The 25,839-nt window shown below is 34.4% G+C and overlaps 1 protein-coding gene across 3 annotated transcripts in view; it reads right to left on the reverse strand.

The window, feature by feature from the left end:
• Positions 1–25,839, reverse strand: part of Fchsd2 (FCH and double SH3 domains 2) — a 237,498-nt gene that overhangs the window by 177,031 nt on the left and 34,628 nt on the right. For all 3 annotated transcript variants that reach the window (XM_046441893.2, XM_046441892.2, XM_046441894.2), the window contains exon 3: positions 19,540–19,585. In XM_046441893.2, the coding sequence (XP_046297849.1) occupies positions 19,540–19,585 (46 nt within the window). The remainder of the gene's footprint in view (positions 1–19,539; positions 19,586–25,839) is intronic.

Genomic DNA, 25,839 nt, shown 5'->3' on the forward strand with positions numbered 1-25,839 from the left:
CACCACACCCTGCTAAAAACTTTACTTTTAAAACATACTTGCAAATAATTTTATACCTTTCCCAAACCCAATTACAACGTTGCTTTTCATTATCAATATAAAAATATTTCTAAAAGGAAGTAATCTAATTTTATTTTTGGTATCCTTACCATCTAACAGTGCCTTCTACTTGATAAATGCTGAGTGTTAGCTAAACTATACTGCTAATAAATACTATTTAGATTGAAGCTTGGATGGAGAAGCTGGTATATGCTTTTGATCCCTGCAATGTTTCAATATTCATTCTGGAATGTCATAAACTCACCCAAAACATAAAACCATCATATTCAAAACTATCATCCCTCCCTCTTCTCCTCTACTACGAAGGATAGATAATAGGTTTAATTTTTTTCTGACCAACCATCACAAATGGAATGTAAGACCTTACCACTATAAAGACAGGAGTCTTTATTGTCATTAACTTAATTTACTGAGTGAACTTAAACAGAATTCATACAGTGACTGTTTTGTATAGTTTATTTGAAGCTATTAATAGGTAAGAATGGGTGTTCTCATCATACTGATATGTATCCAGACATAATTCTAAAGTCCTTGGAACTCTCATGAGAAATTTCTGGTACTTCCTTAGTTTCAACTATTCACAATCCCAAAGGAATAGGATGACACAGTTTGGTTCTAGATTCTAGTCTCTGGTGGAAAATTTGAAATACAAATACTAAAATTATACAGAAGTCACGATTTAGAAAACGTAGGCACATATAATGCGTGATCTTTTTTTTATTTGTTCAGAATTTACAGTTAAATTGTGAGGTAAAAAAGAAAAACTATAAATACCAGTTATTGACATTACCAGAAACTGACCTCTGAACAGTAACATAGCAAAGAAACACAAGCTTTTAGTCAGACACCAAGACTCAGACTATGTGAGGGCTACTCTTTCTGAGCCTTCATGTCTTCAATAAATAGGGGGCTGGGGCTGGGGCACAGTGGTAGTGCACTTGCCTCGCACGCATGAGGCACTGGGTTCAATCCTCAGCACCACATAAAAATTTAAAAAAATATTTAAAATGTGTCCACCTACAACTAAAAATATATTTAAAAATTAATAAAAATATAAATAGTAGCCTACACCTTATGATGTTGGCCTAACTAGCATATGTTTAGTGTTCCAAAACCTGAACTATTATAATTCAGGAGGTAATACACTCTTCTTTTCAATAACACTGATACAAGTAGTCACACTGAGGCTCAAATTGATATCTGAATAGAAAAAAATATACTGAGTTACTACATTAGTTTCCCAGAGCTGCTGTAACAAAGTAACACAACTGGGTAGCTTAAGACAAGAGAAATTTATCCTTTCACAATTCTAGGAGCAAAAAGTCCAAAATCAAGGTGTCAGCATGGCTGGTTCCTTTTTGGAGGTTCTGAGAGAGAATCAGTTCCCTGCATCTCTAGTATAATCTGGAGTTGGCCAGCAACCCTAAACATTCCTTGATTTATAGCTTCATCACTCCATTCTCCGCTCCCATATTCACATGCCATTCTCCTCTTTGTCTCTCTCTTCAAGTGCCCCTCTTCAGGAGTTACCAGATTAGGGCCTATTCTAACCAGTATTACCACATCTTAACTTGATTATATCTACAAAGGTCCTGCTTCCAAATAATTGTCACATTCACAGATTCTGGTAGGCATGATTTTAGGGAGAAAATATCCTATCCAGAATAGCTACAAAACTATTTCCTAGAGAATAAATGAAAATAATGTCACCCCCTTCAACTGAAGGTTTTATATATTAATTATTGTTCGCTCAGAGAAAAGGTCTTATTTTACTTATTTCAGTATTTACTTTTAAACTTATTACTTAAACAACTTATAATGCTGGCCTAGGGTTGTGGCTCAGTGGTACAGCGCTTGCCTTGCATATTAGAGGCCCTGGGTTTGATTCTCAGCACCATACATAAATAAAATAAAGGTCCAACTAAAAATATATATACATATATATTTCTTAAAAAGACTTTTAATAATGTTTAGCAAATATAATAAAGGTAATGAAATTGCATCTTTAGAAATAAAAGTAGAATTTACACAACGATATTATTATTTATCTGGTCAGAGGCTGTAATGCCTCTACTTTTGTGATGAAATTCTAAAATAATCACAGCCATTAAGCAAGTCACTCAGGAAAAGGTGTTAGGTGACCAGACTCCTGACTTTAAGCCAGTGAAACTGCAGCAAATGTACCCCCATGAAGAGTATGCAAGCCAATTCATGTAGATATATATATTAAAAAAATGAACTACCTACATAGGAAAGCAGTGAAGCTATATCACCACTTGAACAAAGATACATCCCACTCCTTCCCCTCACTTAGGCAGAATATCAGATAGTCCAAGGTCACAGGCATGTACAAGGTATTTTGGAGAAGAAAAGATTCCTACAACACAGACTGGGTTCTGGACTATGGCAGCACCTTCACTCTCAAACTATTCAGTCATGCTACAGTTTATATGTACCTGTTAAGTCCATCTGTGAATTAAGTATCACTATAATTGAATTCACCCTCACAAAAAGGGATAAATGACTTTATAAGATTCTGAAAAAGAAACATGGACTGAAGTAAATACTAACAATTCAAATATAAGCAAATGGCAGAACTGAAATTTTCTACCCATCCAAAGATTTATCAGTAGCAATAAAAAGAAAATATAATAAGAAATAAAACAATTAAAATTTTATATCTTGAAATAAAATCTAATGATAGCAGGAAGCCATCAAAACATTTTGACAATATATTTCAATAGGATTTATTTCATTCTTTTAAAAGTTTTTTTATTCTTTAAGACTTATGCATATTTTATAGCATTTACAATATATTAGTACAGAAGATATAACTCAGAAATAAACATACACATCTATATCACTCAAAATTTTTCATAGATGGAATATACAATCAAAATATATGTAAAGATCACTATTCAGACAATCCCTAGAGAAACAGAAATATCCTGTAAGAACACTGAACTCCAAAAGGACAAATACTATGATTCCACTTATATGAAGTATCTAGAATGGGCAAATTCATAGACAACATAGATCAGACAGAGTGAAGAAGGAGACAACAGGGAATTATTGCATAATGAGTATAGAGTTTCTGTTTGGAGTGATGAAAATGTTCTGGAAATAGTGATGACGGTACACTGGGCATGAAATTAATATAATTAAATTTTATACTTAAAAATGATTAAAATGGTAAATTTTATGTTACATATATATTATCATAGTAAAAAAAAAAATCTGATCATGTGCTCCCCCTAAAAACAAAAACACCCAACTCACTTTCTCAGTTCAAATTAAATATTTACTAAATAGTCTTTTGATCCCTGAGCTTACTTTCTGGGTGCCTTAAGCTAATTATCCTAACCAAGCAGATCTCACATTATACATTAACAAATTATGTATCTTGTTAGTTTATTCGGACATTTCTTCCAGATAATCTAAAAAAAAATTGAATTTCTGGACTTACAAGCCTAAGTATGGATAACCTTGAAACTTCCCAAAATAGAGATAGATGGTCTCTATCTTTAAAATCTCTTGAAGTATGTTATTGACCCATACTCATTATTTTTGACTACTGGGAAATCTAGACATTTATTAAAGAACATAGCTTATCCCCAAGTTAATCAATTTAACACTTCAAATGGAGTAAATCTCACCTAATTATTACCATTAGAAATTACAATTTTCAGAATCTGATATTGTACTTCTTCATTCATTCAACAAGTATTCACCAAGCACCAAAGACTAACACATACAAAGACTATACAAAATGGGTTGGAAGAAACAAGCATAACAGAACAATGCATGACAGAAGCAAAAGGGCACTACTGAAGCATACTTGACTAAGCAGCAGCAGATGAGATAATAAAATCCTAAGAGAGGGTGACACTTGATCTGCATCTTGAAGACCATAATGAAGTTACTCAGGGAAAGAGAGAAGGACCTTTGTTATACATCAAAAAAGATAAAGGAGTAAGTGAAATAATGTCTTTAAGTAACTGGTTTACTATCTGCAACCAAGAGTGGGCACTGAGGTCACTCAGAGAAGCAAAGCAAAGCTGGAGAATCCAAAGGGAAGTAGGGAGGCCAGGTGAGTCACATGTTGCTTAAGGAGAGGGATACATTCTCAGAAATGTGTTGTTTTGTTATTTAAATAACAGAATGTACCTACATGAACCCAGACGGTATAGTCTACTATACACCTAAGCTGTATGATATATAACACTGTATATAATAAAGTCAGACATTGGCTAATTTGTTATATAGTACCTTAACTATAATTCTCTTCAGAAGAGAAACCTAAAGGAGGTAGGGTGGATTGCTGGCAAGTTAAAATACAAAAGTTTCAAAACCACAGCTCTAGTTTGAATTCTCCCTTCCATCCATCTTTGTTTTGTCCTAGTCTAACCAATAAACTCATTAATAGAAACAGAGGGTTGGGGAAGAAGAGAATGGGGAGAAGCATAAACAATAATTTTTGCTTATTCTGTTAAAAGGTGTACTACAGAACACCCATGAAAAGATGAAAATCTAGCAAATCTCTGTGCCCATGAGTACCAAATTTACCAAAATTTCCTTATATTCCCCCATTTCATGTTTTAATGAAATTATTAAACTTTAAAAATCAAGCATTTCGAGACAAAAATTAGTCAGCACTTCTTTTCAAAGGTATTTCTTCTTCTTCTTTTTTTTTTTTTTTTTAAGTGTTGGGTTCTGGATGCAACCCAGAATCCTTGTACATACTAGGCAAACACTTTACACTAAGACACAATCCCATCCCTTTTTTATTTTGAGACAGGTCTTGCTAGTAGACCAGACTGGTCTTGAACTTGTGATCGTCCAGCCTCAGCCTCCTGAGTAGCTATTTCTAAATTCATTTATAATCACCACTGCAAGCCAAAGAAAAATAGAACAAAATAATAAATAAGATTTTTAAAAATATGTCCTGGGCTGGGGTTATGGCTCAAGCGCTCACCTCACACTTGAGACCCAGGGTTCGATCCTCACCACCAACACATAAAGATAAATAAGTGAAATAAAGGTATTGTGTCCAACTACAACTAAAAGTAAATATTTAAAAAATAAATAAAATAAGTCCTGATGGACTTTCTGCCAATGACATTATCCTGTCCACTTTAATGTTCTACAGGACAAAACTGGCAGAAAGCTTTTAGGCATATAGTATACCATTTCTCTCTAAAAGAAATGGACAGGCTGGGTGCACGCCTATAATTCCATCAACTTGGGAGGCTAAAACAGGAGGATCACAAGTTTGAGACCAGCCTCAGAAACTTAGCAAGACCTTGTGCAACTTAACAAGATCCTGTCTCCAAATAAAAATTATTATTAAAAGGGGGGCTGGGATTGTGGATCAGCAGTAGAGCGCTTTGCCTAGCACGTGCGACGCCCTGGGTTCAATCCTCAGCACCACATAAAAATAAATAAAATAAAGGTATTGTGCCCAACTACAACTAAAAATAAATAAATAAATAAATATTTATAAAAATGGGGGGGTCTGGCTCTGTGACCCCCTGGGTTCATTCCCCAGTACCATTAGAAAATAAGAAAAAAAGAAAAAAAAAACTACCCAGGGGCTGGGATTGTGGCTCAGAAGTAGAGTGCTCGCCTAGCACATGCGAGGCCCTGGGTTCGATCCTCAGGACCACATAAAAATAAATAAATAAAATAAAGATATTTTTAAAAAACTAACTACCCACAACTAAATTAAAAAGAAGCTTCTTAAAGCTTTCATGCAGATGAAATTCCCCAAAAACAAATAAACAACACCTCCACACACAAACAACACGAACTTCTTGGACAGTAACTTCAATGCTTCATAAACTGCTTTTTAAAAGAATAAAAACAGCAAAAAACTTTATGTGCAACAGTGATACCACAGGGTAACTGCCAGCATGTCCATGTTTACTCTGTTTGTTCTTAGGCCAGGAACCACCCTTAAAGTCTACAATATTTTCCTGCTCTCTCCAGCCACAGTACCCTTTTGTGTCCTTCCTTCACTAGCAGCATTCTGCCAGAAACTACAGGAAGTGCATTAATACACAGAACTTGCCTGCAGCAATCTGCCTGAGTATTGCAAATGATCTTACCAACACCTCTGTTGTTGGCTAACTACAGGCAGAAACCAGACTTGATTTTACCCTAGATTTAATGTTGTTCACTGATTTATATGTGGCTTCTGGTTTTCAGAGATCCATATGTTCTGTTTATATAAATAGATATGTAATACATCTGTTTCTAGAGAATTACAAAGCAAAATTCACAAACCATGCTTAGAAATAAAACATTAATAATACTCTTGTAGGAAATTGAAACTGCCTAGCAACTTGAAAAAGTTCACTACTAAAATTCCCTTAAGTGTAAGTAAGGTTCTACAATATTTCCTTGTTTCTTTCTTTCTTCTAACATTCCCCTAAAGGTATATTAGAAGTTTACTCTGCATATGCTTGAGGTACCATTTTTTCAAATTGCTGTCATATATATATAATGAATCTTATCACCTAAACTCACTTCCTTTAAATAGTTTTCTATTGGGATGGTTCATCTGTATGGTATGCTCTCTGAATCTCACAAATACTCAATCTTTTTGACTAATCAATATTTTACGTAGAAAATATATAACATACAACTTTAATAATAATTCTATAAAGGCCATTCTTTTTCAATTGACCATAATGCCAAAAAGTGGCTTTGAAGAAAAATAACTAAAATGTTTAATTGGAAGACTACATACAACTATAGAATAGAAGCTCTGTTAAGTCCACAGACTCCTGCCACCTACTTTTTGAGCACTGCTATGTATCTATGGTACCTAAAAGAGTACTCACCGGGAGTTGTGGCACACTTCTGTAATCTCAGCCTCTCAGGAGACTGAAGCAAGGGGACCACAAGCTCAAGGTCAGCCTGGGCAACTTAGTGAGACTCTGTTCTCAAAATAAAATAAAAAAGGGCTGAGGGTACAGCTCAGAGGTAGAGCATTTGCGTAGCATGCACAAGCCCCGAGTTCAATGCCCAGTACCACACAAACACACAAACACACACACCAAAAAAAAAAAAAGACTATAACTCAGTAAATATTTTCTCAACATATGAAAACTGGCAGATCTTTAAACTTCTACTTTCCCCATATGTTATCAAAAATAAAATGTGAGTATAGCACCACTCCCAGACAGCTGCACGCTATTTACTCCAATCCAGCAAAAACGTCCCACCCTATAGAAACTGAGGGGTACTGAGTCCCTGATTGCTATTTTCCAGAAGTGTATTAAAAAGGATGGGAATAGCTGCACTCTCTCCAAGAGGGAGTTCCTAAGCTCATGAATACAGAATTGGCTGCCTTCACCAAGAACCAAGAGGATTTTGGTGCCCTTGATTGCATAAAAAAATAAACCTCAACACTGATGGACAACTAGATTTCCAAGAATATCTTATTCTTATTGGTGGTTTAGCCATGGCGTGTCATGAATCCTTATGAAAGCTACACATTGCCAGAAGTCTGTGGCCCCCAAAGGACCTGATCTCAAAACTTCCTTCTTCCCTTCAGCTACCCAGTCATTCCACCCCATGCATACCCTGAGTCCAGCACAAGGTAGGGTGGGGTGGGGAGATGGGGAATAAATGAGAGAATCTAAATATAAACTATACATTAGATGATATTATAAAATTATTACTCATTATCTTGGGAATGATAATGACATTATAGTTATTCTAGAAAATATTTCTGTTTTCAGAAGATGCAAATTGAAGAATGTGGAAGTGAAGTATCAAGATAGCTACAACTTACTTTTAAACAATCCTGGTTTAAAAAAAAATTGTGGCTAAAGTAAATGTGGCAAAATGTTAATAACCAACTAACAAAAAGGAAACGCACTAATTCTTTGGTACACTATTCTTTCAACATTTCTAAAGATTTGGGTTTTCCAAATAAAAAGTTGGACCAAAAAAAGTCATTAAGCAGGGCTGGGGTTGTGACTAAGTGGTAGAGCGCTTGCCTAGCATGTGAGAGGCACTGGGTTTGATTCTCAGCACCACATATAAATAAGTAAATAAAATAAAGGTCCATCAACAACTAATAAAATATTTAAAGAAAAAAAAAGTCATTAAGCCAAAACATTTCTTCACATACCAATTCAATTCAACAGAGGTATTATGAAATCCAATACTGTTTAACATAATAGAAAATTCAACTTATAAATATTTTATGGCTTAAAATAATAACTGTTTTTGATTCTTGTTATAAACAGATTTGGGGTAAGTTGAATTATAAAGAAAATATCCAGGGCTGGGGATATAGTTAATTGGTAGAGTGTTTGCCTCGTATGCACAAGGCCCTGGGTTCAATCCCCAGCACCACCAAAAAAATAAAAAAGAAAATATCCATGAAAAGTTGATCCCACTGAATAGATTTCTATTATTAAATCTGAGTTTTAGCTGTATTTTAAAAGACTTTAAGAGACAGCTAAAAAATGTTGTATAAAAGTTAAATAGTTTAAGAATTAAAATCAAGAATCAATAAATTGGGGCTGGGGATGTGGCTCAAGTGGTAGCGCGCGCGCGCTCGCCTGGCATGCATGCGGCCCAGATTCGATCCTCAGCACCACATACAAACAAAGATGTTGTGTCTGCCAAAAACTAAAAAATAAATATTAAAAAAATTCTCTCTCTCTCTCTCTTTAAAAAAAAAAAGAATCAATAAATGGGATGGACTCAAACTAAAGTTTCTTCTCAGCAAAAGAAACAATCTGTGAGGTGAATAGATAGCCTACAGCTTGGGAGCAAATCTTTACCCCTCACACATCAGAGAGAGCACTAATCTCTAGGGTATATAAAGAACTCAAAAAGCTAAACACCAAAAAAACTAAAAACCCAATCAATAAATGGGCCAAGGACCTGAACAGACACTTCTCAGAAGATGATATACAATCAATCAACAAATATATGAAAAAATGTTCATCATCTCTAGCAATTAGAGAAATGCAAATCAAAACCACTCTAAGAATTCATCTCACTCCAATCAGAATGGCAGCTATTATACATACAAACAACAATAAGTGTTGGCAAGGATGTGGGGAAAAAGGTACACTCATACACTGCTGGTGGGACTGCAAATTGGTGCAGCCAATATGGAAAGCAGTATGGAGATTTCTTGGAAAACTGGGAATGGAACCACCATTTGACCCTCCATTCCCTCTCCTCAGTCTGTACCCAAAGGACTTAAAAACAGCATACTACAGGGTCACAGCCACATCAATGTTTATAGCATCACAATTCACAATAGCTAAACTATGGAACCAACCTAGGTGCCCCTCAATAGATAATAGATTTTAAAAAATGTGGCATATATACACAATGCAATATTACTCAGCAATAAAAGAAAATAAAATCATGGCATTTGCAGGTAATTGGATGGAGTTAGAGAAGATAATGCTAAGTGAAGTTAGCCAATCCCAAAAAAACAAATGCCTAATGTTTTCTCTGATATAGGGAGGCTGATTCATAGTGGGATAGGGAGAGGGAGCATAGGAGGAATAGATGAACTCTAGATAGGGAAGAGGGGTTGGAGGGGAAGGGAGAGGGCATGGGGTTAGAAATTATGGTGGAATGTGATGGTCATTATTATCCAAAGTTCATATATGAAAACATGAATTGGTGTGAATACACTTTGTATACAACCAGAGATGTAAAAAATTGTGTTCTATATGTGTAATAAAAATTGTAATGCATTCCACTGTCATTTATAAATAAAAAAATTTTAGATAAAAAAGGAAAAGTTAAATAGTTATCCTAATAAAATGCTCATCAAAGCTGGGTATGGTGACATACTCCTATAACCCCAGCTATTAGGGAGACAGAAGCAGGAGGATCAGGAGTTTGAGGCCAGTCTGGGAAACAAGACCCCAGCTCAAAAATAAAAAACTAGGATTGGGGATATAGCTCAGTTGGTGGAATGCTTGCCTCCCTGGCGTGCACAAGGCCATGGGTTCAATCCCCAGCACCACAAATAAATAATTAATTAATTTAAAAAGCTAAATAAGCAGTAAATATTCTTGTGCTGGGAGCATTTTTACAGTGCTTACCCAAATTTAAGAAAGTCCCCATGACCTAATGTCAAAACCCTTCTCAGAGAAATGTGACTTAGAATATCTAATACATGACAAGGTCCTCAACTTCAACATGCCACTCTTTTTCCAATAGGGAAATATATTATCTAACAAAGCTAGGTTACAACAATTCAGAGACAAGGAAAACCAACACAGTAAAAACAATAAAGATCATATCATGTATACACATAGATTAGGAAGTATCTTCATGTTCCTTAGTGCATCTGGTCTCCAAAGGTAGGCAGAGAAGAAGGTAGAAAAGAATGGTCAGTCTTCCCCTTTCAAAAATAAAAGAAAAAAAGGTCAAAGAAGTCAAGTAATTTTTCAACATCATCAATTTGATTTATTTCAAACTGAAAATTCATTCAATTTAAATAAAAAAAGTAAAGTTAAATAGTTATCCTAATAAAAATGTTCATCAAAAAAGAACAGGCCCAGCTAGGTACAGTGGCTTGCACCTGAAATCCTAGTGACTCACGAGTCCAAGGCAGAAGGATTGTTAAGTTTAAGGCCAGCAAATTAGCAAAACCCTGTCTCAAAAAAAAAAAAGTATCCCATTTCATATCTTTAAGTTGAAAAATGTGTAGTCAGTGGATACTGCAGTAAGTACAAATAAGGCAATTAGATATTTATTCCCATTAAAAAAAAAAAAAAAAAAAAACCCTCCGGGCTGGGATTGTGACTCAGTGGTAGAGCGCTTGCCTAACATGTGAGGCACTGAATTAGATCCTCAGCAACACATAAAAACAAATAAATAAGCAGTATTGACGTCCATTACACCTCCAGCAGCAATTCGCGAAGCTGCCAAAGCCTTAGACAAGCGCCAGGCCCATCTCTGTGTACTTGCATCCAAGTGTAATGAGCCTATGTATGTCAAATTGGTGAAGGCCCTTTGTGCTGAACACCAAATCAATCTAATTAAGGTCGATGACAACAAGAAACTAGGAAAATGGGTAGGCCTCTGTAAAACTGACTGAGAGGGAAAGCTACGTAAAGTGGTTGGTTGCAGTTGTGTAGTTGTTAAGGATTATGGCAAAGAATCTCAGGTCAAGGATGTCATAGAAGAGTACTTCAAATGCAAGAAATGAGCAAATAAATTTTTCGTTCACATTCCTCAAAAAAAAAAAAAAAGCCACAAATAAATAAAATAAAGGTTAAAAAAAAATCTTTGGGTAAAAAATATTAAAACTGCCTTCTCCTTTCAAAGATCATTTAGTAAGTAATACTACATTTTTAAAAATGAAGAGTTCAATACTGGTCTAATTATTTTTCATCTCTTAAAATATTATTTAATAGGGCTGTGGTTGTGGCTCAGTGGTAGTGTGCTCGCCTAGCATTCATGAGGCACTGGGTTCGATCCTTAGGACCACATAGAAATAAAATACTGATATTGTGTCTAACTAAAAAATAAATTTTAAAAAAATTAAATATAGGTTATCACAAAATATTCCCCCAAATACTTAAGACTGACTTGAAACATAGTTTAATTTTTTCAGTCTTTACTTAAAAATCAAGACTGATATGAATGCAAAATTGATACGAATCATTTCTTCCTGATAATGTTATAAAATTTTTATTTTAGAATATATTCTTCAGCCAGATGTGTAATCCCAGCAACTCCAGGGGCTGCAGCAGGAGTATCACAGGTTCAACCTCAGCAACTCAGCAAGACCCGGTCTCAAAAAATTAAAAGGTGTGGTAGTAGAGCACCCCTGGGCTTAATTCCCAGTACTGCCAAAATTAAAAAAAAAAAAAAAAAAAAAACAGAACATATTCTTCAATCTATGAAAAAAAGATGCTATGTTTTTTTTAATGACCCCTCCCAAGTTTCAACTTTTCTATAACAGTGATATCAGAAAAAGTCTGAAATAGGAAACATATTTATCAATTCTATACATAGAAAAATAAAAAGGGGTGGTGACGTAGCTTAGTATTAGAATGCCACTGGATTCAACTCCCAGTTAAAAAAAAAGAAAGAAAGGAAAAGAAAAAGACATCACTAGTACAAGAAGTAATACAGTGTGGGAAAATAAGGAAATTGATTCTAAATATCGAAACATTTTAATAATACCTTAGGTAACTTCTCATACTTATATTTTCCTTTTTATATATACCCAAGATAAATAGCATTTAAGTAACATTTAAAATTTTTAATGCTGTCATCTAATAATAGCAACTACATGGAAAACAAAGCATTCTCATATACTGCTACTGAGAACATAAATATTTTATGTAGAATATTGCGTTGTGTAGTACTCAAGCCTTAAAAACATACATATCTTCTTACCCAGAGATTTCAATTATGGGAACTGGTACAAGGAAATAATCTGGGTTATATGCAAAGTGGTTCAACATACATTGTCTATATTTTAAAAAGCAAAAACCTAAATATCCAATTAAAGGTTAAATAAATGGTGCATATCAAATAAAATATCATCCGAAATTGTAATAAGTAGGTAGTTCAGTGATGCTATATAACAAAAAATGTTCATTAAGTATTAGTAATTTTGAACAAAAAAGTATATTTATAGTTTTTTTTCTAAGAGATTGAGTCTCCCTATATTGCCAAGACTGGCCCCAAACTGCCTCAGCATCCCAAGTATTAAGGACTACAGAAGTGTGCCACCATGCCCTATATAAGTTTTATTTTTTTTGGGGGGTGGGGGGGTGCGGACAGGGGTGGGAGACCAGGGATTGAACTCAGGGGCACTCGACCACTGAGCCACATCCCCAGCCCTATTTTGTATTTTATTTAGAGAAAGGGTCTCACTGACTTGCTTAACGCCTCGCTGTTGCTAAGGCTGGCTTTGAACTCACCATCCTCCTATCTCAGTCTCCTGAGCTACTGGGATTAGAGGCCTGCGCCACTGCACCCAGCTAATTATAAATTTTAAATAAATTCACTCGATACACTTAAATTATATAGATGTCCAAAGGAAAAAGCCATAAGGTTATATGATAAAACATCAATTAATTAAACAATTAATGTTTATCTCTGCACAGTGAAGGGACAGATGATTTTCCTTCCTAATAATTTCCATAAAACCTTCACTTTTGATATTTCCATATGAAGGAAACTTATGTAACTCTTCGAAATTTATCAGACTTCTAGTACAGTATATTCATAAACTGTTCTTCATAAAACATTACTAAATTACAGTGAAATCACAAGTATAAATTTTTTTTCAGGAAATTCCTGCTTGAAATGCTTCAAAAAATAAGGTAATAAACTAAGAAGAAAAATAAGGACCCAAGAATTAATGAATCCAAACCAATAAAGAAAAATGTATTCAAGATAAGAGCTACATAGCAATCACAGATAACCCAGATTGAAAAAAGACCTCTTACAAAAGGGAGGATTCAATGAACTAGTGTGTTTAAAATACTGGAATATTTGAAAAGAAAAAAAAAAAAGCACTAAACAAAAGACGGAGATTAAAAGACTCCATATTAAGATATTAGTTCCCCCAAAATTGATCTAAAGATTCAAAGCAATTCCAATCAAAATTCCAGGCATGCCAGGTACAATGGCACACACCTGTAATCGAAACAGCTTTGAGAGGCTGAGGCAGGAGGACAGCAAATTCAAAGCCAGCCTCAGCAAAAGCCAGGGGCTAAGCAACTCAGTGAGACTCTATCTCTAAATAAAATACAAAATAGGGCTGGGGATGTGGCTCAGTGGTTGAGTACCCTGAGTTCAATCCCTAGAACCAAAAAAGAAAAGAAATAAGGAGCCAAAAACAGTGAAAAGGTTCTTAAGCTCCCAGATATTCATATTTTTTTAAAATACTTTTTAGTTGTCAACGAACCTTTATTTATTTTTATGTAATGCTGAGAATCAAACCCAGTGCCTCGTACGTGCTAGGCAGGTACTCTACCACTGAGCCACCACCCCAGCCCAGATATTAATATTTACTATTTTAAACTCACAGTAATTAAAACAATGAAACAAAGTCAAACGTATTTTAAAAAAATAGATCAACATAACAGAATGAAGTCCATAAATAGACTTATACAGATATAGCTACTTATCAGGCCACAAAACATCACTTCCATACAATAGAGGGATGCAGGTAGAGTGGTAAGACTTTCCAGTACATGATGCTTCTTCAACTGGGTATCCATCTAGAAAGTGAAATCCTGACTCCAATCCCACACCATACATAAAAGCTTATTTCAGACATACCACAACTAAATGTGAAAGATTAAACAATAAAATTTTTAGAACATTGTATGACACCTCAGAGTAGACCTTCAGGTAACAACAAACTTTTTTAAAAAAAATCTTTATTTTTGTTTATTTATTTTTTAATATAGTGCTGAGAATCGAACCCAGGGCCTCCCGCGGGAGGGACAAGCACTCTGCCAGTGAGCTACAACTCCACCCCAACAACAAACAAATAGGGCATAAAGAGCATTACCTTTAAAAGAAAATAAACTACATTTCATGAAAATGAAGAAGTTGTTTTTATCAAAAGAAACCATTTATAGATAAAAAGGTAAGCCACGGGGCTGGAGTTGTGGCTCAGAGGTGGCTTGCCTAGCATGCGTGAGGCACTGGATTCGATCCTCAGCACCACATAAAATAAAAATAAAGATATTGTGTCCACCTGTAACTAAAAAAAATATTTTTTAAAAATTAGGCAAGCCACAAACCATGATATTTCTGCATGATATACCAATGTCTACAATGTATACAACATCTGACAAAGGAGCCATATTGTAATATTTTTTGAAAAAGTACAAATCAATAAGGAAAAAAATGACAAAACTTGACAGGAACTTCATAATACAGCATATCTAAATGCCCAAACAAAATATGAAAAAGTTACTCAACTTCATTAGACATCAGGAAAATGAAAATCAAATCTATAATATTTTTACCACCATATACTCACCAGAAAGGCTAAAATGAAAAAAAGAAAGTGTTGATGAGGACTTAGAGCAACTACAACTCTCAATGCTGTCCATAGGATTGTAAATTGCAACAATCACTTTAGAACACCATTTCTTTTATATCTTCCAAAGCCAGATACATAACCCATGATACAATTCCACTCCTTAGCATATCCCCAATAGAATACACATATATAATCACCTAAGACACATGTAAGAATGTACTAAGAAGGAAGACCAATACAGTAGAAAAAGAGACAGAGCAGGGAGACAGGAGGAGAAAAAACAAGAAAGTACTGGAGATTGAGATGGAGCAAATAATGGTATATGCATTTGTGAATATGTTAAAATGAACCTCACTATTATATGTAACTATAAAGCATTAATAAAAACATTTTTAAAAAGAAATGTACTAGTGGCACCATTCATAATGATTGTGACCACCACAATGACTATAATCAGAAAAGACAGGCAATGACAAGGTACTGACTAGGATAGTACTGGAACTAAAACCTCTGTACACTGCTGGTGGGGACAAAAAATGACAGTCAAATTGGAAAACAATTTGGTCATGTATCAAAAATTTGTGGAGCTAGGCATGATGGTTATCATCCCAGTGATTTGGGAAGCTTAGGCAGGAGGTTTCCAAGTTCAAAACCAGCCTCAGCAACTTAGCCAGGCCCTAAGCTACTTAGTGAGACCCTGTCTCAAAATAAAAAATAAATAAATAAAAAGGGCTGTGAATGTGACTTAGTGGTTAAGTGCCTCTGGGTCCATTCCCTGATACAAAAAAAAAAAAAATTGTGGAGCTGTAATATACTTTTGCATACTTCTTTATGTATGTCAACTTTTACGCAGCTTATTAAGAAGAAAATAAAATACTACTTTATATTCATCAAAAGTCAGTCTTTCTTTGCCAAACGTGGTGGCACACACCTGTAATCCCAATGGCTCAGGATGCTGAGGAGGAAGATCCCAAGTTCAAAAACAGCCTCAGCAACTTAACGAGGCCCTCAGCAACTTATATAGACCTTGTCATTAAATAAAAATAACAAGGGCTGGGGATATGGCTCAGTGGTTAAGCACCCCTAGGTTCAATCCCTAGTATTATTATATATATTTTAAAGGAAAAGAAATCAGCTGCTTTAATTTTAGAGAAAACCAAATATGGGCAAAGATATGGAGCAAACCCAACTCTCATAAATTGTTGGTGAGAATGTAAATTGGTACAATCACTTTGGAAAACTGCTTGGCTATATCTACTCAAGTAGGAGATACACATAAGCAAAGACCCAGCAATTCTACTCCTAGGTTCCTACATATACATCTAACAGAACATTGTACATATATCTACCAAAACAATATGTAAAACCTTTGCTTAGAGGCATTAGTCAAAATCATTCAAAACATGAAACTAAGATTTTCATCATTAGTACACTGCAAAAACAAATTGTGATATATTCATTCAGTGGGTACTATAAAGAAGAACGAACTGCCTACCCTTGCATGCAAAAACGTGTATGAAGCTTCAAAATGTAATGCCAAAAGAAAGAATCAGACACGGAAGAGTACGTATTTTGTGGAGTATGATCCATACTCCATGAAGTAAGAGCACATTTGCTTGATATATACCATTTAAGAAGCACAAGAAGTCTAAAGACAACAACTAATCCTTATAAAAGAGTACTAGTTACCACTGAAAGGTATGAGTATTGAATGCTTCTGGGGCACCTGTAAAGCTCTATATCTTGATTTGAGTAGTAGTTACATAACTGAAACTACTCACAAATTCACAAAAATGTATCAGACAGTACACTCAAGATCTGTCCAACCTTACTTACTATATACCTACTATACCAATTTTTAAAAATTTATCTTCCAAAATTTCAACTGTACACTGAACTTAAAAAAAAAAAAAAAAACAGAAAGAAATTTAATTAGTGCAACTATCACTCTCCTCTCTGACCGTGTACCAATAAAGGGCACCAATAGGGCATGTTTTTAACACAGGGAATACAAATTGGTCTGAAATAATTAGTACACACTGACAAAAGAAAGTGTCAATTATTTTAGGAGTTTCTGTACTATTGATAAGAAGTAAATATTTAAGCAGTCAAACAATAAGAGACAATATTGCCTAACTTTTCAGAAAATAAATTTAAAAATTAATTGGGAAAACACCAGAAAATAAGAACTAAGAAAAATCATCTACAAGGCAAATATGATGATAAGTAAAAGAACAGTCAACGAACTGGCTCTATAAATGTACTTAACCTCCCTGGCAGACAGCAATGTAATATATTAATTCTGAATATAATTGCTTCAAGAGGTTTTAAAAGATACATTATTAAATACCTTATATAATTTACATATATTATTATTTGGACTTAACTAAACTAACTATAATCTACTTGACAGACATTTAAGGTAACTTCAAGGGTAAACCTGACTACTCTATAAAATGTAATTCTACTTACTGTGTAATACATAAACACGTATGTATGTGTGTGCATATGTATATAAAATATATGCACTTAATAGAAGAAAAGAAGCTTAAATACGATGGTAAAGTTATAAAACTAACAAAGACACTCAAGTAGTGCGACAGTTATATTAGAGATTTGTTTTTGGCAGTGTGTGAACACAGGCCTCAAGCGTTCTAGGCAAGCATTCTACTCCTGACGTACAACTCCAGTCTCACAATTATATTGAAAAGAGTAGGCTACAAAGGAATGGTTTAGTGTTTTCTCACTAAATTTTATTATTTTCTCACTTATTTTATTATAAATAATCAAGCACTTTTAGGGGGAGGTGGGTGCAATGCTGGAAATGGAACCAATGGCCTTGTTAGGCAAGCATTCAACCACTGAGCTACAGCTCTGCCTGAGATAATGCTTAGAGCAGGTAAATAATCAATCATGAGCACATTATTTAAAGATATGGAAATGATCAATGGGCAAACCAATATAGGTATTTGCTGTTAATCTTTTACCTGAAGAAAAGATTGAGTGAGATTAGGGTTATCCTCAGCACAGCCTGGTACAAAGTAAGGATTCAACACATGTTACCTATCATTTCCAGTACTTATTATATATGCACAGAAAAAAGGGCTCAAAATAAATATTAGAACTGATACTTTCATTATCTGAAGCCTCGATCCATTCTAAGCAGTCTACAATTACTAACTAATGAGATGAATTCTATCTAGCTTAGGATAATTCTCTAAAACTCAAATACAGACAGACATTTACCTAATTAAATACATTGAAATAAAATTAAAACTAAAACCAGAAAAAGCATAGATAAAAAAGAAAATCATACTCCCACTTCATTATTTATAATGAACATCAACAGCAGCAGCAACAGTGGTTACAACATAGAACATTAACTTCATGTTACTTTTTCCTTCCAATGTTCTTTTGTACTTTTTCTCTTATGTTTTAAATTGTTGCTGCAAATTTGAATTTTTTATTTGAGGGGGTGAGGGAAACTTTTGAGACTACTATTACATACAAAAAGTAACTGCTTAAAAGGCCCAAAATTCCAAATTATGTAAATTTGTTTTTGTAAATGGAAAAATAGTTGTTTATATATAAACAACAATATATTTTTTTTGATGCTCTGAGATTTTCCTTTGATTCTTTTCTATTGTTCCTATTTATCCACTGACAAGTCCCATCTTTCCAAGCATAGAGAGCTTCTTTTCATTTTATAATTATTTTATAGGTTACCTATAACCCATAAAATAGTTATAGGTTAAGTACATTTATATGTGTAAAAATAGTTATTTTTAAGTAATTATTAAGTACATTTAATAGTTATTAAGTACATATAAGTACTTAATAATAAGTACTTAACATATAAGTACTTAATAATAATAGTTATTAAGTACAATAGTATATTAAGTACGTGTGTAAAAATAGTGATTTTTACACATCCAAAAAATGATGGTCAACATAATTTTTTCTTGCAATATTCAGCTGAGGCACAAATAAGGGTCTAATCAAAACTAAAGATGGAAATGCTTAAATTTTCCTACAAATAACTCCATACTGTCCACTGAAAAGCATACCACTCTCTATCAACAGGGCTGAATAAGAACTAAATGCTTGATTAAATAAATATAAAAATTAACCTTACATAAACTGCAGAGAATTAAGCCTATAAAGGAAATGAATAAATGTATTTGTGAAATGTATTATCATTCATATCTGTAAATACAAATACTGTAAATATGTCTAACAAGTTCCTCTTTGTAATGAGGAACAACTTAGCTCCTCACTTGAAGATTTGAATATTCAAGATTTGAAGATTCAAATATAGCAAAAGGGGGATCAAAGAAAGGTAGCCAGAAATGAGAAGACAAAGAAGACGCAGGACACTAAGGTTCTCTGACAACCATATTTGTCCTTAAGCCAAGGAAAAGAGGCATACCTAGAAAGGGGATCTCCAGCTCCAAGCTTACCTGTGCATACTCTCTTTCAATAGCAGCCTTCTTCTGACTGAATGTCCTAAAAATACAAACAAAAATTACCAAAAGCATAACTTAATAATTTCATACGAATTTACCAACACACCTTCAAATACTGCCTGGTAAGATATGCAGGAAAATACTGCTAACAAGCATGATCATTGCAGTTAGACCTTTTACATTCAAAGCCCAGCTCTACCATTTACCAGAATGATCTTGGGCCAAGTCATGTGATTGATCTGTATCTCAGTTTCCTACTGATAAAATAGGAATACTAAAAGCACTCACTACATAAGGATACTTTAAAACTTAGTTATCTAAAATATAAAAAGTACACTAAATAGTGTCTAGCACACAGTAAATCCTATATAAATGTTAGCTATTATTATAAGAATGACTTAGAAAGGGATGAAATTGTTTACTGAATTTAACAACCAACAGAGGGAACTACAGAAAAAGTGAAAATCAAATTTTGATCAAAGTACAAAATTACTACAAGTTGTGGTAAAAATGGAAGCATAGTTTCCATATGTGCATAATTTCACAGATTTACTAAGATTCACACTTTTTATGTATTAATATTTATGGACAGGCACAGTAGAAAGCACCTGTAGTCTTGACTACTTGAGAGGTTGAAGCTGAAGGATCTCTTGAGCTCAACAGTTTGAGGCCAGACTGGGCAACAAAGTGAAACCCTGACTTTAAAAAAAAAAAAATTTTTTTTAAATTTATAATACTGGGATTTCCCTTTTAATTATGATTAGCAGTATTTTCTCCTATTTTAGTGGTACATAAAATAACAGTGTACTTTACAAATTGAGGCACTGAATGGTAAATAAAATGTGAGGATATTGATAATTTACCTTGAATATTCTGAGTTTAAAGACTTCTCTGCTATGTGCCAAGAACCTGTGCTATTAAAATCCCTACAGCCAATGAAACACCACACACACACACATTTCTATTTCAACTCAAATTAATGAGTATATTTTTAATTGTGGGAGTCATCACCTAAATAAAATATAAGAAAATCTGAAATACTAAGCCTGGCGTATGTCAAATTTTGCTCTATCCATAAAAGCTCTCAAAGAGTAAAACAAAACAAATAATCTTCATTTCACTAAGGCAGGGATATAAGAGTAAGCAGAGAAAAGAAAGAGTAAAAAGAACAAAAAAGAGGATCATAGTGAGCTAGAACATAAAAAAAAAAAAGAGCAAAAAGTCAAAACACCGCTTGAAAAATTATCTCAATTTCCCTAATGACTGTTAAGAAATGTTAACTATTGGGGCTGGGGTTGTGGCTCAGTGGTAGACTGAGGCACTGGGTTCGATCCTCAGCACCAAGTAAATGTAAAATAAAGATATTGTGTCCACCTAAAACTTAAAAAATAAATATTAAAAAAAAGAAAAGAAATAACTATTCAAGATCTTTCTATATTTGTTTTGAGTTAATAACCAATTTTTAATATTAAAAATAACAAAAGGAAAAGGTCTCCCTTTAACTAAACCTAAAGACTCATGAATTTTTATTATTATTAACTACCAATAATATTAGCAGGGCATGGTGAAACAAGTCTGTAACCCTAATTACTCAGGAGGATTGCAAGTTTGAGGACAGCCTCAGTAATTTAGCAAGAATCCTATCTCAAAATTAGGCCCCAACCTCCTTAATAAGACTCCTATAGGGGCTGGGGATGTGGCTCAAGTGGTAGCGCGCTCGCCTGGCATGCGTGCAGCCCAGGTTTGATCCTCAGCACCACATACAAAAATAAAGATGTTGTGTCCACCAAAAACTAAAAAATAAATATTAAAATTCTCTCTCTCTCTCTCTCTCTCTCTCTCTCTCTCTCTCTCTCTCTCAAAAAAGACTCCTATAGCGCACGAATTAAAACCAAGAATCAATAAATGGGATGGAATCAAACTAAAAAGTTCCTTCTCAGCAAAAGAAACAATCTGTGAGGTGAATAGATAGCCTACAGCTTGGGAGCAAATCTTTACCCCTCACACATCAGAGAGAGCACTAATCTCTAGGGTATATAAAGAACTCAAAAAGCTAAACACCAAAAAAACTAATAACTCAATCATTAAATGGGCCAAGGACCTGAACAGATACTTCTCAGAAGAGGATACACAATAAATCAACAATATTTTTAAAAAGGTTCATCATCTCTAGAAATTAGAGAAATGCAAATCAAAACTCCAGCAACTTCAACATAAGCAACTTCCAACATAAGCACCTGCTTTGATTATCAACTGTCTCTGACTTGACTGAGGAGCTAAAAGCAATGAATATACTTTGTATATTAGTATTTATATGTGTAGCACAGTGCCTGAACATTCCAGAAGTTCAATGTCTGCTAAATTAATTAAAAAACAAAAACTATGTCATCAGGTTTCACAATCTTCATAAATTTGGATTAAAGAGTTCAATAGGGCCAGATGCAGTGGTATGTGCCTGTAATCCCAGCAGCTCAGGAGGCAGGAGGATTCCAAGTTCGAAGCCAGCCTCAGCAACTCAGCAAGGCCTTGAGCAACTTAGTGAGACTCTATCTCTAAATTAAAATATTTAAAAAGGGCTGGGAATATGGCTCAATGGTTAAGCACCATCGGGTTCAATGCCCAGTACCTAAATAAATAAATAAATAAATAGCTCAGTAGGTTAGCTCCTAAGATAGGCAGAGCAACAGCATGGACTGGGGATACAGCTCAATAGTAGAGCACTTGGCTGGCATGCACAAAACCCTGGGTTCAATCCCTAGTACTGACAAAATTTTTTGTAAAAGAATCAAGATCCCAATCTATATCCACATGAGCCACTTACGTTTCTTAACTTAGTCACAGATTGTAACCATTTTAATTCAATCATTTTGCATATTTTAGCTTTAAAAAAACAAAGAGGATAGATGAATGTGCAGAAAAGATTAACTGTGCCAAAAGAGAGGTCTGGCCTCTTTGTCTTTGGTTTCTGGAAGTAAGCTACAAATCCTTGGAATATATAGCCTGATAAGAGTGTTTTTATTTACCTGGGGACCTTGGGCAATTCCAAATAGTCTACACTAACAATGTGATTTACTGGGGCTGTTGGGATGGCTTTGTGCCACACAGTATCAGCTCAACCTCTGGATAGACTAGAGACTAAGGTCAACAACATAAGCGGTCAATCATGTCTAGGAGACTGAACCCCAATATAAACTCTGCACACCATGGCTCAGATAAGCTTCTTTAACTGACAATACTCTGCACATATTGTCATGCACTGTTGCTCAAGAAGTAAGCACTGTGTCAAGTCTACAGCAAGAGGACAACTGGAATCTGTGACTGGAACTCTCTTAGATCCTATATAAGGCACCTTTTCCCTCGGCTAATGTTAAACACAATCCTTTCACTAAAATAAGACAAAATTGAGTAAATTTTCTGTAAGCTCTAAGAGTTCTAACAAATAATAAAATCTGAGGGTGATCTTGAGGCCTCCAAACTTGTAAGATATGTCAGAAGTAAAAGTGGTTTTTTTGGGGGGGGCGGGGATTAGGGATTGAACTCAGGGGCATTCAGCCACTGAGTCACATTCAGCCCTATTTTGTATTTTATTTAGAGATAGGGTCTCACTGAGTTGCTTAGCGCCTGGATTTTGTTGAGGGTGGCTTTGAGCCCATGATTCTCCTGCCTCAGCCTTCCGAGCCACTGCGATTACAGGTGTGCCCCACCACACCCAGAGTAAAAGCAGTCTTAAAGACTCCTAACCTGCAGTTGGTATCAGAGTGTTGAAGGGGCAGACTTAGGGACTAACAAATTTATACTTGGGGTCAGAACTGAGTACTCCCTAACTCTGTAATGAACCCATTAACTTCATTACCAAGTTCATAACCCACTTGAATCAAATGTATGAAATATGATATGTCAAGAACTATGTAATGTTTTGAACAACCAATAATAAAAATTTAAAAAAAAAAAACAAAAAACTTCATTACCAAGATAAACAGCTAAGAATGTTCAAATTATGAGTGATAGTAGTAGATATGTGGTATCAATAATCATAATAATTAACATTAAAAATAAACATATCCACTAAAATTAAAGATTATAACTATAAAAAAAAAATCAGTGAAGATGAAGTGCAATAAAACCCTAACATGTCACTGTTAGGAATGTAAAAATGGCAAAACTGCTTTGGGGAAAAGTCTGGCACTTATTATATAATTAAACCTGTATCTATCTATGTACCTATTTGTTTATTTTACTAGGGACTGAATCCAAAGGTGCTTTAACATTAAGCCACATCCCCAGCCGTTTTTAGTTTTTATTCTGAAACAGGGTCTCACTAAGCTGCTTTAAGGCCTTGCTAAATTGCTGAGGCTGGGCTCAAATTTGTGATCCTCCTGCCTTGGTCTCCTGAGTCGCTGGGATTACAGGCGTGCAGCTATAATCAGTGAACCTGTATCTATCTTGACACAGCAATTCCAGTACAGGTATTCCTAAGAAATAAAAACAGTATCCACACAAGCACTTGTACAAAAACATTTATAACACCTTTAATCATAAATAGTGCAGTTGTCCATCAAAGAAACAATGGATAAACAGTGATATAATTTATAAAGGAATTAAACTTGGCAATAAAAACAAATGAAATACTACATGATGCTACACTGAGTTAGTTAACCTATTATTTTACAAATGACATTGATTAAATATTATAATCATGCTACACTGAGTTAGTTAACCTATTATTTAACAAATGACATTGATTAAATATTATAACACTTGGGCAGCAAGTAGAGATAAGGGAACTAGTGCTTATATATCACCACACTGATAACACTTTCAAAAAGAAATCTTTACAATTTTGTTCTAGAATACAGTGGCTGTTTTTAAATGGCCATTAAAATGATTACCTGAAAAAAAAATTTTTTAAACAAAGCAAGCAGAATAAGCAACTAAAATTAAACAGGTTTGGAAGATAGCAAATTATTTGGCACTTAATTTAAAATATCTTAATTCACCATCAACACCCACTGAATACCTTCTGGATTCCATCTATTTACAAATATGCACTGAGTCATACCTCAGAGATATTAGAGATTTGATTTCAGACCATTATAATAAACAGAATATTGCAATAAAGCAAGTCATACACAACTTTTGTTTTCCCAGTAAATAAGAAAATTGTGTTTACTGGATTCCAGTATGCTGGATTTCACAATGTATGCAACAGCATTATATCTCAAAAATAGACATACCTTTATTTTAAGTATTGTTAAAAAATTATAACAATCATTTGAGTGTCATAATCGATTAAGCAAGTCATAATTTTTTTGCCAAAAGAGGATCTTGCCTCAATATCAATACCCACTGAGCAATCAGGATGGTGGCTCCTGAAGTCTGGTATGGCTATGGCAACTTTTTTTTTTCTTTTTTATGGTGATGCTGGGAGTCAAAGGCACTTTCTTAAAATAAGACAACAATGAAATTTGACATATCAATGGATTCTTCCTTCCATAGAAGATTTCTCTATAGCATGCAATGCTGTTTGATAACATTTTAACTACAGAAGAATTTCTTTCAAAATTAGAATAAAGCCTCTTAAACCCTATTGTTGCTTTATCAACCATATTTATGTATATTCTAAATTTATTGTTGTGATTTCAACAATGTTCACAGCATCTTCACCAAGAGTAGATTCTACCTAAAAAAAAACTTTCTCTGCTTATCATAACTCATTATTCATTAAAATTTTATCATGAGGTTGTAACAATTTAGTCACATCTTCAGGATGCACTTATAATCCTAGTTTTCATGCTATTTCCATCACTTTCCACTTACTTCCTCTTCTCCACTCAAGTTTTGAACCCCTTGAAGTAATTCATGAGGAACTGGAATCAATTTCTTCCAAGTTCCTGTTACTGTGGATATTTTTTACCTTCTCCCATAAATCACCAATGTTCTTAATGACATTTAGAATAGTGAATATTTTACAGGTTTTCAATTTACTTTGCCAAAATCCATCATCACAGGAATCACTGTCTATGGCATTGATAGCCTATGAAATGCATTTCTTAAATCATTGGCTGCAGAACAGATGATGATAGCAGGCATGAAAAGAACATTAACCTTGTACATGCTACCAGAGCTCTTGGGTGACCAGGAGCATTGTCAATGAGCAGTAATACTTTCAAAGAAGTGTTTTTTTATCTAAGCAGTAGGTCTCAACAATAGGCTTAAAATATTCAGTAAATCATGTTATAAAAAGCTGTGCTGTCAACCACGCTTCACTGTTCCATTTATAAGAAACAGGCAGAG

The sequence above is a fragment of the Marmota monax genome, unplaced genomic scaffold (assembly GCF_021218885.2).
Source record: "Marmota monax isolate L192 unplaced genomic scaffold, Marmota_monax_Labrador192_F-V1.1 WCK01_AAM20220418_F8-fsc00068, whole genome shotgun sequence".
In the NCBI taxonomy this organism is placed as follows: Eukaryota; Metazoa; Chordata; class Mammalia; order Rodentia; family Sciuridae; genus Marmota; species Marmota monax.